Source organism: Tamandua tetradactyla, chromosome 10 (genome assembly GCF_023851605.1).
Source record: "Tamandua tetradactyla isolate mTamTet1 chromosome 10, mTamTet1.pri, whole genome shotgun sequence".
Taxonomy (NCBI): domain Eukaryota; kingdom Metazoa; phylum Chordata; class Mammalia; order Pilosa; family Myrmecophagidae; genus Tamandua; species Tamandua tetradactyla.
The window spans coordinates 33,103,302-33,116,938 of NC_135336.1; the positions used below are offsets into that span (position 1 = coordinate 33,103,302).

Here is a 13,637-nt window from a genome sequence, read left to right on the forward strand (position 1 = left end):
CTGACTTGCTGCTTGAATATTTAGCCCACGTCCAGTAATGACATTTAGCCCAAGTCTGACTTACTGCTCCCAACATTTAGCCCATGTCCAATAATGAGATCTACTTGTAGGGTCAACATTCTAATCCAAAAGGTGCTCAGAGAGGAAAGTGTTACATGTGGAAATGATGGTCTATGGAGAGGTGTCCTCAATCACTTCATCACACGTGAAATGCTATTAATTCTTGCAAGCATGCCTGCCATGTTTGGGAGGGTCCCAGGGTGACACAGCCATAACTGAAATCTATATCGCTGATGCACATTCTAATTACCAAACTGGAAGTTGGAGTAATTAGGGCAGACATGGTAACAAGCACTGAGCACTCCTTCCATCATCAATGCGATGCCCATAGCATAGAAGAGACCAAAGTGTTTGGGAATCCCGTACTCCTGAAAAGGGAGAAAGGCTGGTCAGTAGAAGGATAATCATTAGTCACATATTCAGAGAATCTGGCAGCTTTTGGCCTCATGTGATTCATTACACCACAAAATACCATCACATCATCAAGGCAGAGATGTCCCTCCCCTTTGCAGTTCCAGTTTGGAACCATAATCCTTCCTAGTTTTCCACCTCCCATTTACCTGCTCTCTCCTCACCATAGCAGAGATGTCTTTGGCTTCCAAGGCTTTTCGATGGAGGATATCCCGTTGCCAAACTATCAGCAGGAAGAGGAGTCCTAGAAGCACGTGTCCCACATTGCTGAGGACGTTGTTGAAGGCACTGTAGGGATGACAGAGACCCAAGAGGAAGACAAGACAATTCTAAAAGGGTTTCAGAAATATAAATGAATAAATAAGTGAGCGAATGAATGAGTTCAGCATTCAGTGTTTTCCATCTTTTATAAGATTTCAGGACCAGAAAATCGTCATAATTCATCTTGAATCCAACATCTTTATTTAAGGGTGCTTCGCTCGGGATAACATGTCCGTTTTCCTCAGAGATGCCTGCTCAGTTTTCCTAACACCCACCCAAATCCTCTCCTGTCCCTATGGCACTAGCATGGAATGAATCCAAAGATGGGATGTTTGGCCAAGTGTTTCAGCTACCCTGTGAGAGTGAATTCTGATAGATGGGACCCATGTTATTTGTCAACATTCAGTTCTATAACTGCAATTTCAGGATATGTGTAAGCCAGCCACCTTCAGTAACTTTATTTTGAGAAACTGAGGCAAATTCAGTTCTGGAGTGAGAAGCAAGACTCCCCACCCCCGGGCTAATGCTCTTTGTTACTTCTCTCTGATAAGGCCGTGTTCAGCAAGTCCTTACCTGTTTGAACCTTAACATCTTCATCTAAAAATGGGGGTAATAATAATAATAATGTCTATCTCATGAGGTCGCTTAATGGATTGAATAAGACATAATATACTGCCAGTTCATGCCTGCAGACAAGTATCATCCAGCTAGTGAACCAACATGTTCAAAAACATTGCTGTCCTCTTCTGGGCAGGTTATTCTTAGGAATGTTTCCTGAGGCCCTGTTAGAGGATTAAGAGAAGCATGTCTGGTCTCTTCTTGATTTAATTCCTGTCTACTCTTCACCTGGGTAATTTTCTAGAGTTGTTTTACTATTTTAAAAAACTGAAATCACATTAAGCAGAAAGGAACATTTAAATACCTCATGAGCAACCAGAGGACTGTGCTTACCTCAGGAAGCCCAGGGGGCGAGCACAGAGGAAGTTGTAGTAGCAGATATCCTGGTTGCCAGTGACATTTACCACCTGCAACAGCAAGAGTGAGAAAAGGAAATGCAGGGTTTTCTAAAAATTTTTAAATTTTTTTAAACATAACATGCAAACATGAGCATACTTACCATATGATCATTTCATTCTTGGTGTATAATCAATAACTCATAATATCATCACATAGTTGTAATTCATCACCATGATCATTTCTTAGAACATTTGCATCAATTCAGAAAAAGAAAAAAGAAAAAACCTCATCCATACCATACCCCTTACCCGTCCCTCTCATTTGTTGCTAGTATTTCCTTCTACCCAATATATTTTAGTTTTGTTTCCCCTATTTTTTTTCTATACTCCTTATCACTCCCTTTCATTGATCACTAGAAATGCAGGTTTTCTAAGTGCTCTGAGCCCAGACAGAGATCATAAAAAGTAGACAAGTTTTACAGTGATGTGCTGCTGCTGATTACTGTATAACCAGCGCTCCTCAGCAGGGATGGACCATTGTCTGTCTGCCGCCTTTACAAAGTGTAGGCACATTTACCATCTTTCTTTCAGTTGAAATATTCTATGTGCCCTTCTGTTATGTGGCCTCAAGGTGGAATTCAACTAAGTGTGCTTCCTTTATCATAATAAAGAGAGTACAAAAGGATGCTAACATTGCAATTGCCTTTTAAGACTATCGTGCTATGTCCTATTTTCTAAATTAATGCTGGAGGATATGAAGCTGTCTCATCCTCTGTTGAATGTGAAGCACAGGGGGTAGATAGAAGGAGATCTGTGTTTGGTTGCCCATATTTATCACCATCTCCATCATTAAGAATCTTCCCAGACCACAGCACAGCATCGGCAGCTTTATCTTCTGATAGGGCCCCAAAGTATTCAGAGATATTTAAATTATAAGTAGTAGTGCTCAAACCTTATAAAGTTATTGACCTAATCACTTAATAAGTATGAAGTGGTTAAATATGTTTAGGCTATTGGTTCTCAAAATTGGCTGCACATTGGAATTACTGGGTCCCAGAGCCTCTGATTTAACTGGTATGGCACTGGAATTTTAAAAAGTTCTCCAGGTGATTTTAATGCAAAGTGAAGTTTGAGAACCACTGTATTAGAAATAACTCCAGCCTCGTGTTATGATAAATGGACTTTCTCATGTGTAAGGAGCTCTAAAGAAGGTCAAATAAGTAACCCGGAACCTAGGGTCCTATAAAGGAACAGTGGGGGTTCTCAAGCCGTTTTTTTCTTATAAACATTTTTATGTTGTTTGTTCTTTTAAATAATATTTTAATTGAGATGTCTTCACACACATACAGTTCATCCAAAGTATACAATCAATGGCTTACAATATCATCACATAGTTGTGTATTCATTACCACGATCATTTTTAGAACATTTGCATCACTCCAGAAAAAGAATTAAAAAGAAAAAAGAAAAAAACTCATACATTCCACATCCCTTACCCTTCCCTCTCACTTACCACTAGCATTTCAAGCTATCCAATTTATTTTACCTCTTATCCCCCATTATTTATTTATTTATTTGTCATTTTTTTACTCACCTGTCCATACCCTGGATAAAAGGAACATCAGACACAGGTTATCACAATCACACGGTCACATTATAAAAGCTATGTAGTTATACAATCACCTTTAGCAATCAAGGCTACTGGAATACAGCGCAACAGTTTCAGGTACTTCTCACCAGCCACTCCAATGTACCATAAATTAAAAAGGGATAGCCATATAATGAATAACATAACCTCCAGGATAACCTCTTGACTGTTTGAAATCTCTCACCCACTGAAACTTTACTTTGTCTCATTTCTCACTATCAACTTTTGGTCAAGAAGGTGTTCTCAATTCCATGATGCCAGGTCCCAGCTCATCCTGGAAATCCTGTCCTATATCGTCAGGGATATTTATACCCCTGGGAGTCATGTCCCATGTAGGGGGGAGGGCAGTGAGTTCACCTGCCAAGTTGGCTTAAGAGAGAGAAGCTGCATCTGAGCAACAGAAGAGGTTCTCTGGGGGGTGACACTTAGGCATAATCATAAGTAGACTTAGCTTCTTCTTTCTCAAGCCGTTTTTATTATTATTTCTGTGTTTTCTTTATCTTTGTTTTAATTACATATTTCCTTTCTATTTTAATATTTTGTTAGTTTTGTGAAACTTCTTTTACTTTTACAAAAAATATTTCCCTGTAATGAGATGGCACAGGCTAAATTAGACATCAGCTTTCTTTGTCTGATCTGTAACTCTATTTACTCAACCATTATCCCATGTTAATCAGAAGCTTCAGACCGGTAATAACAGATGCAATTGACTGGTATTATGGCTAAATGAGTGCAAGTTAATCACTTGAGATTGGTAGGCAAAACAACATAAGAGGTCCCAGGACCCTTTGTGATAAGACAATTGGGAAGTTGATCTAAAGTCCAGCAAAGATGAAGCAATGGAAAAATCTACTTGGAACCCAAGCAGGAAATTAATTCTCAAAACAATCCCAAGTTATGCCTTTCTCTGTAAGTCACAGCAAGGATCTTTCCCTGCAGTGGAAGCTGGAATTCTGGGTTCAGGGCAGTACATACTTTCTGGTAGGTGATGACCAGCTGGATCACAGGCAGTGCATAAAACACGGCGATGGTGATGATGTTCCTGGACAAGCAGAAAGAACCGGAAATAGTTACTTCCAAATTGACAAGGGAATCTCTGCTCAATTTTGTTGAAAGACTGTTTCCACCCTTCAACTCCACAGTTAACTTGCAAAAAAAATTAAGAAGTGATTATGCAGTTTCTGTTTATCCAGCCTTCTTCTCCCCTTATCTTCCTTTTGGGCATTTTGTACATATACAAATACCTCATCTCGAGGGAAGTAGGGATAAAGAAAGTCTCCTTTGGTTACAAAGGAGAACACTGAAATATGAATGAGATGAGGTCTTTAAAGGCTAATGATAGCACACAACAAATATTCTTTTCCTTTCTCTTCATATAACCATTGGTAAAGGATAAGTAACACCTGCCCTCGTTTAACCAAATTATTAACGAGGGCCTACCTCTATAGCATGCTGTTATTTAAAAATGACCAGAGTGCAAGAAATAGGTGGATAGATTGAAGAATGGGGTGTGGCTCTCTTAGATATCTCTTAGTTTCAAAATTATGGTCCCACTACGAAATTCCATGGGTCCCTGTTGCCCCTTTTTTCCCTCTAATATCTGTAGCCACATTATAGGACAGCCTTTAAGAGACAAGGAGGGGAGGAGTTGTCACAAAAGGATACCATTCAGCTGGGAGTCTCTGAGAGGAGAAAGGGATCCTTGCCAAGTAGCCCATCCTTCTGACTGGGAGAGAGGCTGTTCCCAGGTGTCTGATCATCACAGGTGAATGTATCATTGGCCGAGAGTATCACCTTCTCTCAGGGTAGTTTCCAGCTACCCCAAGATGTTCCAGCCACCTAATTTTTGAAATCACTTGGGCCTCCCAAGAGCAAAGCCTGGCTAAAAAGGGGAAATGACCCAGTTTACCGTGACTCATGTAAAGTAGTGACTATGTAATATTTTCAGGTATTGATATTATCATTACATTGTAATTCTGGGAGAGGATTTATTGTGCTCCTTAAACAGATGGGATTCTATTACCATTCTTGTATTTCTTTTTTACTTTGTATTTATTTAATTTAGGATTTTTTTTTTTTGTATACTGTATGGCGGGGTCACATTTCATTCTTTTTCCATGTAGGTATCCCATTATTGCAGCACCATTTGTTGAATTTGTTTGCTTGTTTTTGCTGGTTTCTTTGTTTGTTTGGGAAGTCCATGGGCCGGGAATCAAACCCAGGCCTCCCTTATGGCAGGCGAGAATTCTACCACTGAACTACCCTCGCACCCCAGGACTGGTTGCTTTTTAAGTTTGTTTTTGTGTTTCCTATGGAATGTGGCATGCATCCTCAAAACACTTATGCCTATGCCTTGTTTAAGCACTGAAATCTTGTGACAAAGTGCTGTGCCTTTTACAAAGAAAACTTTAATTTTCCCTAAGGGTTTATCAGACCTTAAGGTTCAACCAGTGATGTACTCACCAAAAATAAATCTTATATTTTTTGCTGACAATTCTTCGGTCCTTTCTGGACAGGTCTGATAGGTAGAGGAACTTCTGGGATGCCAAAGAGAAAGAGAATGTAAAACTGTACTCAACTTTTTGCATAAGATACAAAAGGAGAGCTTTACAAATTTCAATTTAACCCTAGTCTAGGGATTAAAATTATTCAACAACACTTTCTTTTAGGTTTGCTTTTTCTCGGGATACCTTAATAAAGCCTAGTATTTTCCTTGGCTTATTAAGGATTAGCCAATGTGGAAGATCTATTGGGTGTCTTGAATGCTTCTTACATCTCAAGAATTGATTTCCCAGTTTCAGAGCTGTCCACTGTATTGTGTTTAAATTACATAGGGTTGAAGCTGTATAGTTCATCTTCATATCCCTTATAGATACAACATCATATAATAAATATAATAAAGGAATAGCTTTAGTCCTGAAGTATGATGTGTTCAGAACCAGAGAGCTTTGCCAGATGCTCCCCTTAAATGAATCTTTTCTTCCATCTGGTTAGATCTTTTATCCCTCATTGTTCACAGTCAGACCCTGAGAATGTCTTAATGCCCAGTGCTTTTTCACGCTCTCATTTTCTTTATCTTTCTGACCTCCAGAAAACAAGTATTAATTAACAGGACATGACTTTTAGTCTGTCGTTACGATTTTTCTAAATCTTCTGGGAAATTTGACTTCCCCGAAGGAAAAAAAAAAAAGAAAGGAAACTTCACTGAAGTTGTATTCTCCTGCCAAACTGTTTGCCCTCTCAAAGAGTTTGGCCAGGTAGAGATACCTTGGTTCGAATGATGTTTTTATCACTCTCAATATCTGGCATGGTGTCAAAATCACTCTCTTCCACGGAACTGTCGGAGTCTACCTGGCAGGGCTGCCCACTGTCTGGGGAAGACATCTGCTTGCCAGGACTGGAGCTTGACTCATCTGAAACAGAGAGAGCTCATCTGTCTTCCAAAGCCAAAGAGAACCTGTGACGCCCTTTCCTCTGCGAAAAGCACAGTGCTGAATGATTCCTGAAGATATTGTGTAGGTCACAACTAACTTCTCCCACATGACACTTGTTCTTTCACTCAATTCCTCCTCAATGGATTTTTTTTTTTTTTGCATGGGCAGGCACTGGGAATCGAACCTGGGTCTCTGGCATGGCAGGTGAGAACTCTGCCACTGAGCCATCTTTGTACTGCCCTTCAATGGGCTTTTAATTTTCCTCTTTTCCTATTTTAACTTGCCTATATCTAGGGCTGAAAATAGGAGCATATGCTCTGTTAACTATTTGAATGCAAAAATGAAATTGTGCTTAAATTTCATGTTTCATATTTTAAATATGAACATATGTAAATGAACACATGCACACAGTTATGTATAGCATCTACCACATATATGTGTAAGCTCACACATATACAGCAGCTATACATTTCTCATCGATAAAGTATTTGTACACAGAAATCCCCCACATGCCGTGCCTACGATTATATAATGAAAACAACATTCTCAGGAAGAAGGATCCTTCTGTTCCCATGAATGTTTCCCAGAGCAGATGGGACTTTGTGGAGTGTGATGAGCGCAGGAGCAGAGCCTACCTTCTGCTTTATTTCTTCTGTTCAGATGGTTTAAAAAAATCCTGTTCCTACAGAGCCAGAAACAGCTAGCCTGCACTGAGCCCACATGCTTCTCAAAGCTGCAGAGTAACAGGGCAGGAAGACAGGATTCCCAGCCCCTCTAAACTGATGTTTGAAGGAGACCATTCATAGGTCCACAAGCATAATGGAAGAGGCAGGGAGCTCAAGGCACTGCTACCTCCAATAAAACAGGGAGAGGGACTCTGTTTCTTTCAGGCCACTAATGAGCACCAGGGTTGCTATGTGAATGGCTGGGTGGCAGTGAGCAGGTTCAGTTATGAAGTTAGCCAACATGAAGGACTGCGGGCGATAGCCACGTTCACCTGCAGCACGGCCTTAGTCTTCTGATCGCCCTTATTCCACTGAAACCTGAGAATGAAATACTTGGTCAACAGACTCCCTGACATCAGACTCTGTCACATCGTTCATGCCTGAACTTAGGCCGGGGAGGTGGAGGCACCCACTGGGCCCTTTGGCGGTTGATGGCCACCATTGTGGAGAATGTCGCTGGGGGGTGGGAGGGGCTGTCCCGAGACACAGAACAATAGAACCAGAGAAAGTTAGAGCTGAAAGGAAGCATCCAGGTCATCCAGCCAACTCATCTTACAAATAAAAACAGTCTCCTGTGATGAACGCCTTGTCCACAGTCACAGTTAATAGTGACTGGAGAGCCCCTTGAATCCTATTCTCTGCAGAATCAGGGTACTCTTCCATGAATGACTCATAATGAGAAATACCTATGGCCCCATAATTGCTGCCTTCTGGTGTGCTGGCTGCAATGGGCTGGGACACCGCCATATTTCCAGAGCCTGTTAAAAGAAAAAAAAAAAAAAGCAAAGAGACAAACACTTTATATCCAGTTGCTAAAACAGAACAACATTAAACTAAGTAGCCAGAATCATTAGGCCACAATATTATAAATGTAGTTTTCTTTTTACTCTAATATGAGTCATAAAACTATGGCCTGCAGGGACAATACAGCCTGCCACCTATTTTTTATATGCTTGTTATGTTTTTAGTGGTTGGGGAAACAATCCCATTCATGACGGGAGAAAGTTATATGAAATTCAAATTTCTGAATCCATATGTGAAGTTTCACTGGAACACAGACATGCTTATTTAGTTCATCTATGGCTGCTTTCGTGCTTAATGGAAGAATTGAGTAGTGACGGAGACCGTGTGGCCCTAAAGCCTGTAATATTTACCGTCTGGCCCTTTACAGAAAATTGTTGCCGGTTCCTGCCTTTGAGTACTGCAGAATCAGGAGACTGTAGGAACCCAGGTCCCTGCATTGCTGTGACAAAGGCCACTACTGAGCAGAAACACCAGAAATAAACTTCTATTACATGAAGCCACAGTAATTTGGAGGCTGATTTGTCACAGCATTTAGCAGTACTCTAACTATAGGCATGACGCCCAGACAGGAAGAAAGTTGCTGCACTAATTGGAGCAATAAATGATGACAACGTGACCCAAGAGTCTGGAGGATGATGGATTATTTTAAGGAATATTTAAGAGGTAGAATTTGTTGTCAACTGGTTGTTGGCAGCAAGAGAAAAATAAACTCTAGGATAATGCTCCTCAAACTTTTCTAATGAAGGACTCCTAATAGGGATGGCAGGGATCTGGGGTGACATCTGCAGCCACCCCACCTGAAGTATCAGGGGAAAAAGTCTCCCAGTCTTCTCACCAAGTCTAACTTTTTCTGAAAATTCAACAGAACTTAATAAAGAGAGTAGGAACCATACAATATGCACATTCTAGGCAGCGTCTCTGACTCTGACTTAGCGTCACAATATTTCCAGAAACCACACTCATCTGTGGAAATGCATTAGGACATTTCTTCCCTGGATTCTGAGCTTTGTCAAGGATCTAGTGTATTCTCAGGCTGGTGAGAATTTCAATAAAGTATCTTTTTTTTTTGAAATATGAAACTGCTTCTATCACATGACAGAAAAAAAAGTCTGTGACTCAACTGGTCCATCTCTTAAGATTGCAGGGATATATATATAAAATATTAAAATATAAAATTTTTAATATAAAAAATACAAAATTTTTATATAAAAAATTTTTAATATAAAAAAATATATATATATATCTCCCAAGAGCAGGCACCAGGAAACAAACCCGGGTCTCGGACATGACAGGCGAGAACTCTGCCTGCCCGGCCACGGTGGCCTGCCCAGGGAAATAAATTTTTAGTGAAGAAACATAACTGAGGATATTTTATGATGTCTTCGCTTTAAGTATATTTTCAGTTTCTTCATCGAAAATACAGTTTGTTAGAGCTTACGTTAGTGCTACAGTCGGTATCACATGTAAAAGAAGTACACACTTCACACAATTCGTAGTTCGTCACAGCCCACTCTCTCCATCCGTCTCTCAAACTCTATTTTCATTGGTGGTAGGGCCATAAAAACATTCATAGTTTCATGAGCCCACTTTGTAGGCTTTATCATGTTTTTACCATGCCCGTTCATTTCTTCCATGAAGAAAAATTATTAAATCCTAAATGCAAAACACCTAAGCAGTTAATAAGAGATCGATCTGGAGGCTTGGAGACTCAACTTCCTTCTCTCTTTTGGTAGCTCAGCTGTGAGCTGGCTCAGCTGGACAGCCAAGACTTTGTCTGCTGCAGCATTCCAGGCAGGCAGGGCTGTTCCCAGGGCAGACCTTGGGCCTCGGAATTCAGACCTTGAGGCTTAGGATGCAAACCTTGGCCTTCCAAATGCACACTCCCTCACTTTGTTCTTGGTCTTGGAGATCCACTGACATATTTCTTATCATCTAGGAAAACTAGGCCTCTTTTAGCCTTTCTTAGTCTAATCCGCAAATATGTAACATGGTGTCATCAACATCATGTTTTTTATCTCACACCAAAGCGAAGAACCAGGTTAACTACAGACTCTTACGTATGTCCTTTGAACACACTAACAGTGTCATTTGATGATGTTGTGTACAATTTGGCTGCCTCTTCTCAACGTGAAACAGATTTGACCATAGTTATAACACAACAGCTTGCTGCTGCTACTATGACTCCAACAACTACTTGTCGATTGTTAATACCACCACTGCTGTTACTATTATTACTGCTGTTTTTATTACTATTATTACCCCCAAATATGAACCAAATATTCACACACTTTTCAGAACCCTCCATCTGATGATGGTAGACCTCTAGGGGTCCTCTTACCCTGCTCTGGGATAATGCTCAGATTTCTGAATATACACTGCACCAACCACAGAGGGTTCTGGATGGACGAACCCACATGGCCATCCATCAGTTGCGTTGAAGGTGTCTGCTCTGACTTGTGTGGCGAGGCTCTCCTGCCTAAGTCCACCTGTGCCTGATCGCTAGGGAATTCAGGCTGGCAGATCAGTGCTTCTTGGGAGGGTACCTTCTATGTGATCAGGATTCCTATCAGCTCCTCATTGACAGTATAGTATTTACAGAGCAGAATTAAACATAAAATAGTTTATAGAAAGCACCAAGATGTTCTGCCTAGGAATAAGCAAACATGGAAGTTTGTAAATGATCCCATGCTAATGAGGAAACCTGTTCTGGAACATTTTTCACTGAGAATATTTTTTTCCATTGCCATCTGTCTACTTGACTAACATAGAACAGAATATAATTGCATGCTTTTTTTTTTTAATGTTAAATGCCCTGTGATAGAAGAAAAGTTTCATTTCATCTGGGGCATGTTTGGATTTTTGGGGGGGTTCATATTTATAGTTGTGTCCCCTTCTGTTTCCAGAAACTCAAGAAATTAGAAGCTGAAAAGGAACTAGTTGCAATGAAATTTCATTTTTTTATGCCCATTGGCTATCCATCCCAACTATTTTTATGCTTTGTTTCAAAAACTGGGGAGGAAATGAAGAAAACCATTAATTTTCACAGAGGGATGTGAAAGCAGGCTTGAATAAAAAGGCAGACATTACATCTCCTGAAGGGGAAGTTAAATATGGAGAATGTGCCAACTTTTCCTAATCATTTTATGGGCTTAATACAATTCATATAAAAATATCATATGGATATTTTTTGGAACTTCATTCTAAAATTCATCTAGAAGAAAAGCCAGGCAAGAAGAACTGAGGAAATTGGGAGGAGAAGAGTAGAGAACCAGGAGTCTAATGTGAGACCCATTGCCTTATAGTCTGATGATGGTCTGTGCTCCTTACCTTAGCCGACTTTCACATTCATAATGTCTCACGTTACCTTTCAGATACAGTTCTCATTTAGCTCTGTCCCTTGCTCCTGGATGGTTTGTCAATGCTCTGCCCAATGTACCTGAAAGAGTCTGGTTGCTAAGGCTGGTTCTTCCCTTGGATGGAGTTTGCCTTGTTCTGCTCCTGCGTGTCTCATTTTTCATTTGTGGCTATGTGACATTGGAGGGGATGCCATCCTTCCCTATAGTCTCTTGGTATTACATTCCTAATTTCCCCCTCTATTTCAAAACCCTTTGCAGTGAACATTCCTATTACTTTCTCCCTAATTAAGCTGGGGTTTTGTTCAGGTATCCTTACTTATACCTGGCAGCTCATAAGTCTAAGGTAGTGGCTCTCAGCTGGGATGATTTTCCCACTCAGGGGCCATTTGGCAATGTTGTGAGATATTTTGAGTTGTCACAAGGATGTGGTGCACTGCTGATATCTAGTGGGTGGAGGCCAGGGATGCTGCTATACATCCTACAATGCACAAGACACAACAGAGAATTATCTGGTCCAAAATATCAAAAATGTTGAGGTTGAGAAACCTAGCCTTTAAGAAAGCTAAACTTATCCCAAATTCTAGAGGTAGGCTTGATTGATTTGTAGGTAAATCTATTATCTTGCAGCGACTGGTTTAAGAATAGGCATGAGAGCCACTTCAGGCCAATAAACCATGTGAGGTTGCTGGGGGCTTCTGAAAAAGTCTGCACATTGTCAAGTGAGGACGATCTGAACTGTCTCACAATCAGCAGTGGGAGTAAAACAGAGCCAAGAGAATGGCAGGAAAATGGACCAGAGTCACTGGACTGGGTCAATCCTTATACATCCCCTTGTGCTCAACTTCCAAGGACAGGAGCCTCTTTCATTGCTTAAGAATGTTTGAAGTAGGTTTTGTTGTTATTGCTGTTGATACTTGCAGCTACAAGAATGCCAATCAATATATCTTCATTATTTTTTTGTCACTTTTTTTTATTGACAAACCAAAACAATATGCAAACACGAACATTCTTAACATACAAACATTCCAAATATGGTGTATAACTCACAATATCATCATGTAGTAGTATATTCATCACCTTGATCATTTTTTAGAACATTTGCATCACTCCAGAAAAAGAAATAAAAAGAGAAAACTCATACATACCCCTCCCTCTCATTGACCACTAGTATTTCCATCCATCCAGTATATTTTAACCCCTATTTTTTTCCTATAACCCTTACCATTCTATTTCATTGATCACTAGTATTTCAATCTACTCAATTTATTTTAACATTTGTTCCCCCTACTATTTGTTATTTTTAATCCATATTTTTTACTCATCCATTCATACTGTAGATAAATGGAGCATCAGACACCAGGTTTTCACAATCGCAGTCACATTGCAAAAACTATCATTGTACATTCATCTACAAGAAACATGTCTACTGGGACACAGCTCTACAGTTTTAGGCACTTCCCTCTAGCCTGTCTAATACACCTTAAACTAAAAAGGGGATATCTATATAATGCGTAAGAATAACCTCCAGGATAACTTCTTGACTCTGTTTGAAATCTCTCAGCCACTGACACTTTATCCTGCTCATTTCTCCCTTCCCCCTTTCAGTTGAGAAGGTTTTCTCGATTCTGAGTCCCAGCTCATTCTAGGATTTCTGTCCCATGTTGCCAGGGAGGTTTACATCCCTGGAAGTCATGTCCCATGTGGGGGTGGGGGGCAGTGAGTTTGCTTGCTGTGTTGGCTGAGAGAGAGATAGGCCACAACTGAGCATCATGGGGGTGACTCTTACACTTACTTGTTTCTGCTTGCCGTCTGAGGAATGCCTCTAATTCTCAGCTAATATTAGAGTCTTTCTGATGTTGGACGATGATTTGGCTCAAGTACCAGCTCTGCCTACATATGTTTCAGTGTTCAGGGAACCCTTCTGAATGTGAAATTCCTTAACTATTATTACAGCAATAGAATTACTCAGCCATACATTAAAA

General features: G+C 40.3%; 1 protein-coding gene across 2 annotated transcripts in view; it reads right to left on the bottom strand.

Annotated features, from left to right (window-relative positions):
• Positions 1-13,637, bottom strand: part of SIDT1 (SID1 transmembrane family member 1) — a 135,625-nt gene that overhangs the window by 21,528 nt on the left and 100,460 nt on the right. The window contains exons 11-17 of one of the 2 annotated variants that reach the window (XM_077118362.1): positions 8,182-8,253; positions 6,604-6,749; positions 5,800-5,873; positions 4,312-4,378; positions 1,684-1,757; positions 636-759; positions 311-428 (exon numbers count right to left, since the gene is read on the bottom strand). In XM_077118362.1, the coding sequence (XP_076974477.1) occupies positions 311-428; positions 636-759; positions 1,684-1,757; positions 4,312-4,378; positions 5,800-5,873; positions 6,604-6,749; positions 8,182-8,253 (675 nt within the window). Of the gene's footprint in view, positions 1-310; positions 429-620; positions 760-1,683; positions 1,758-4,311; positions 4,379-5,799; positions 5,874-6,603; positions 6,750-8,181; positions 8,254-13,637 lie in introns of both variants that reach the window. The other variant, XM_077118361.1, reaches the window with a different exon arrangement.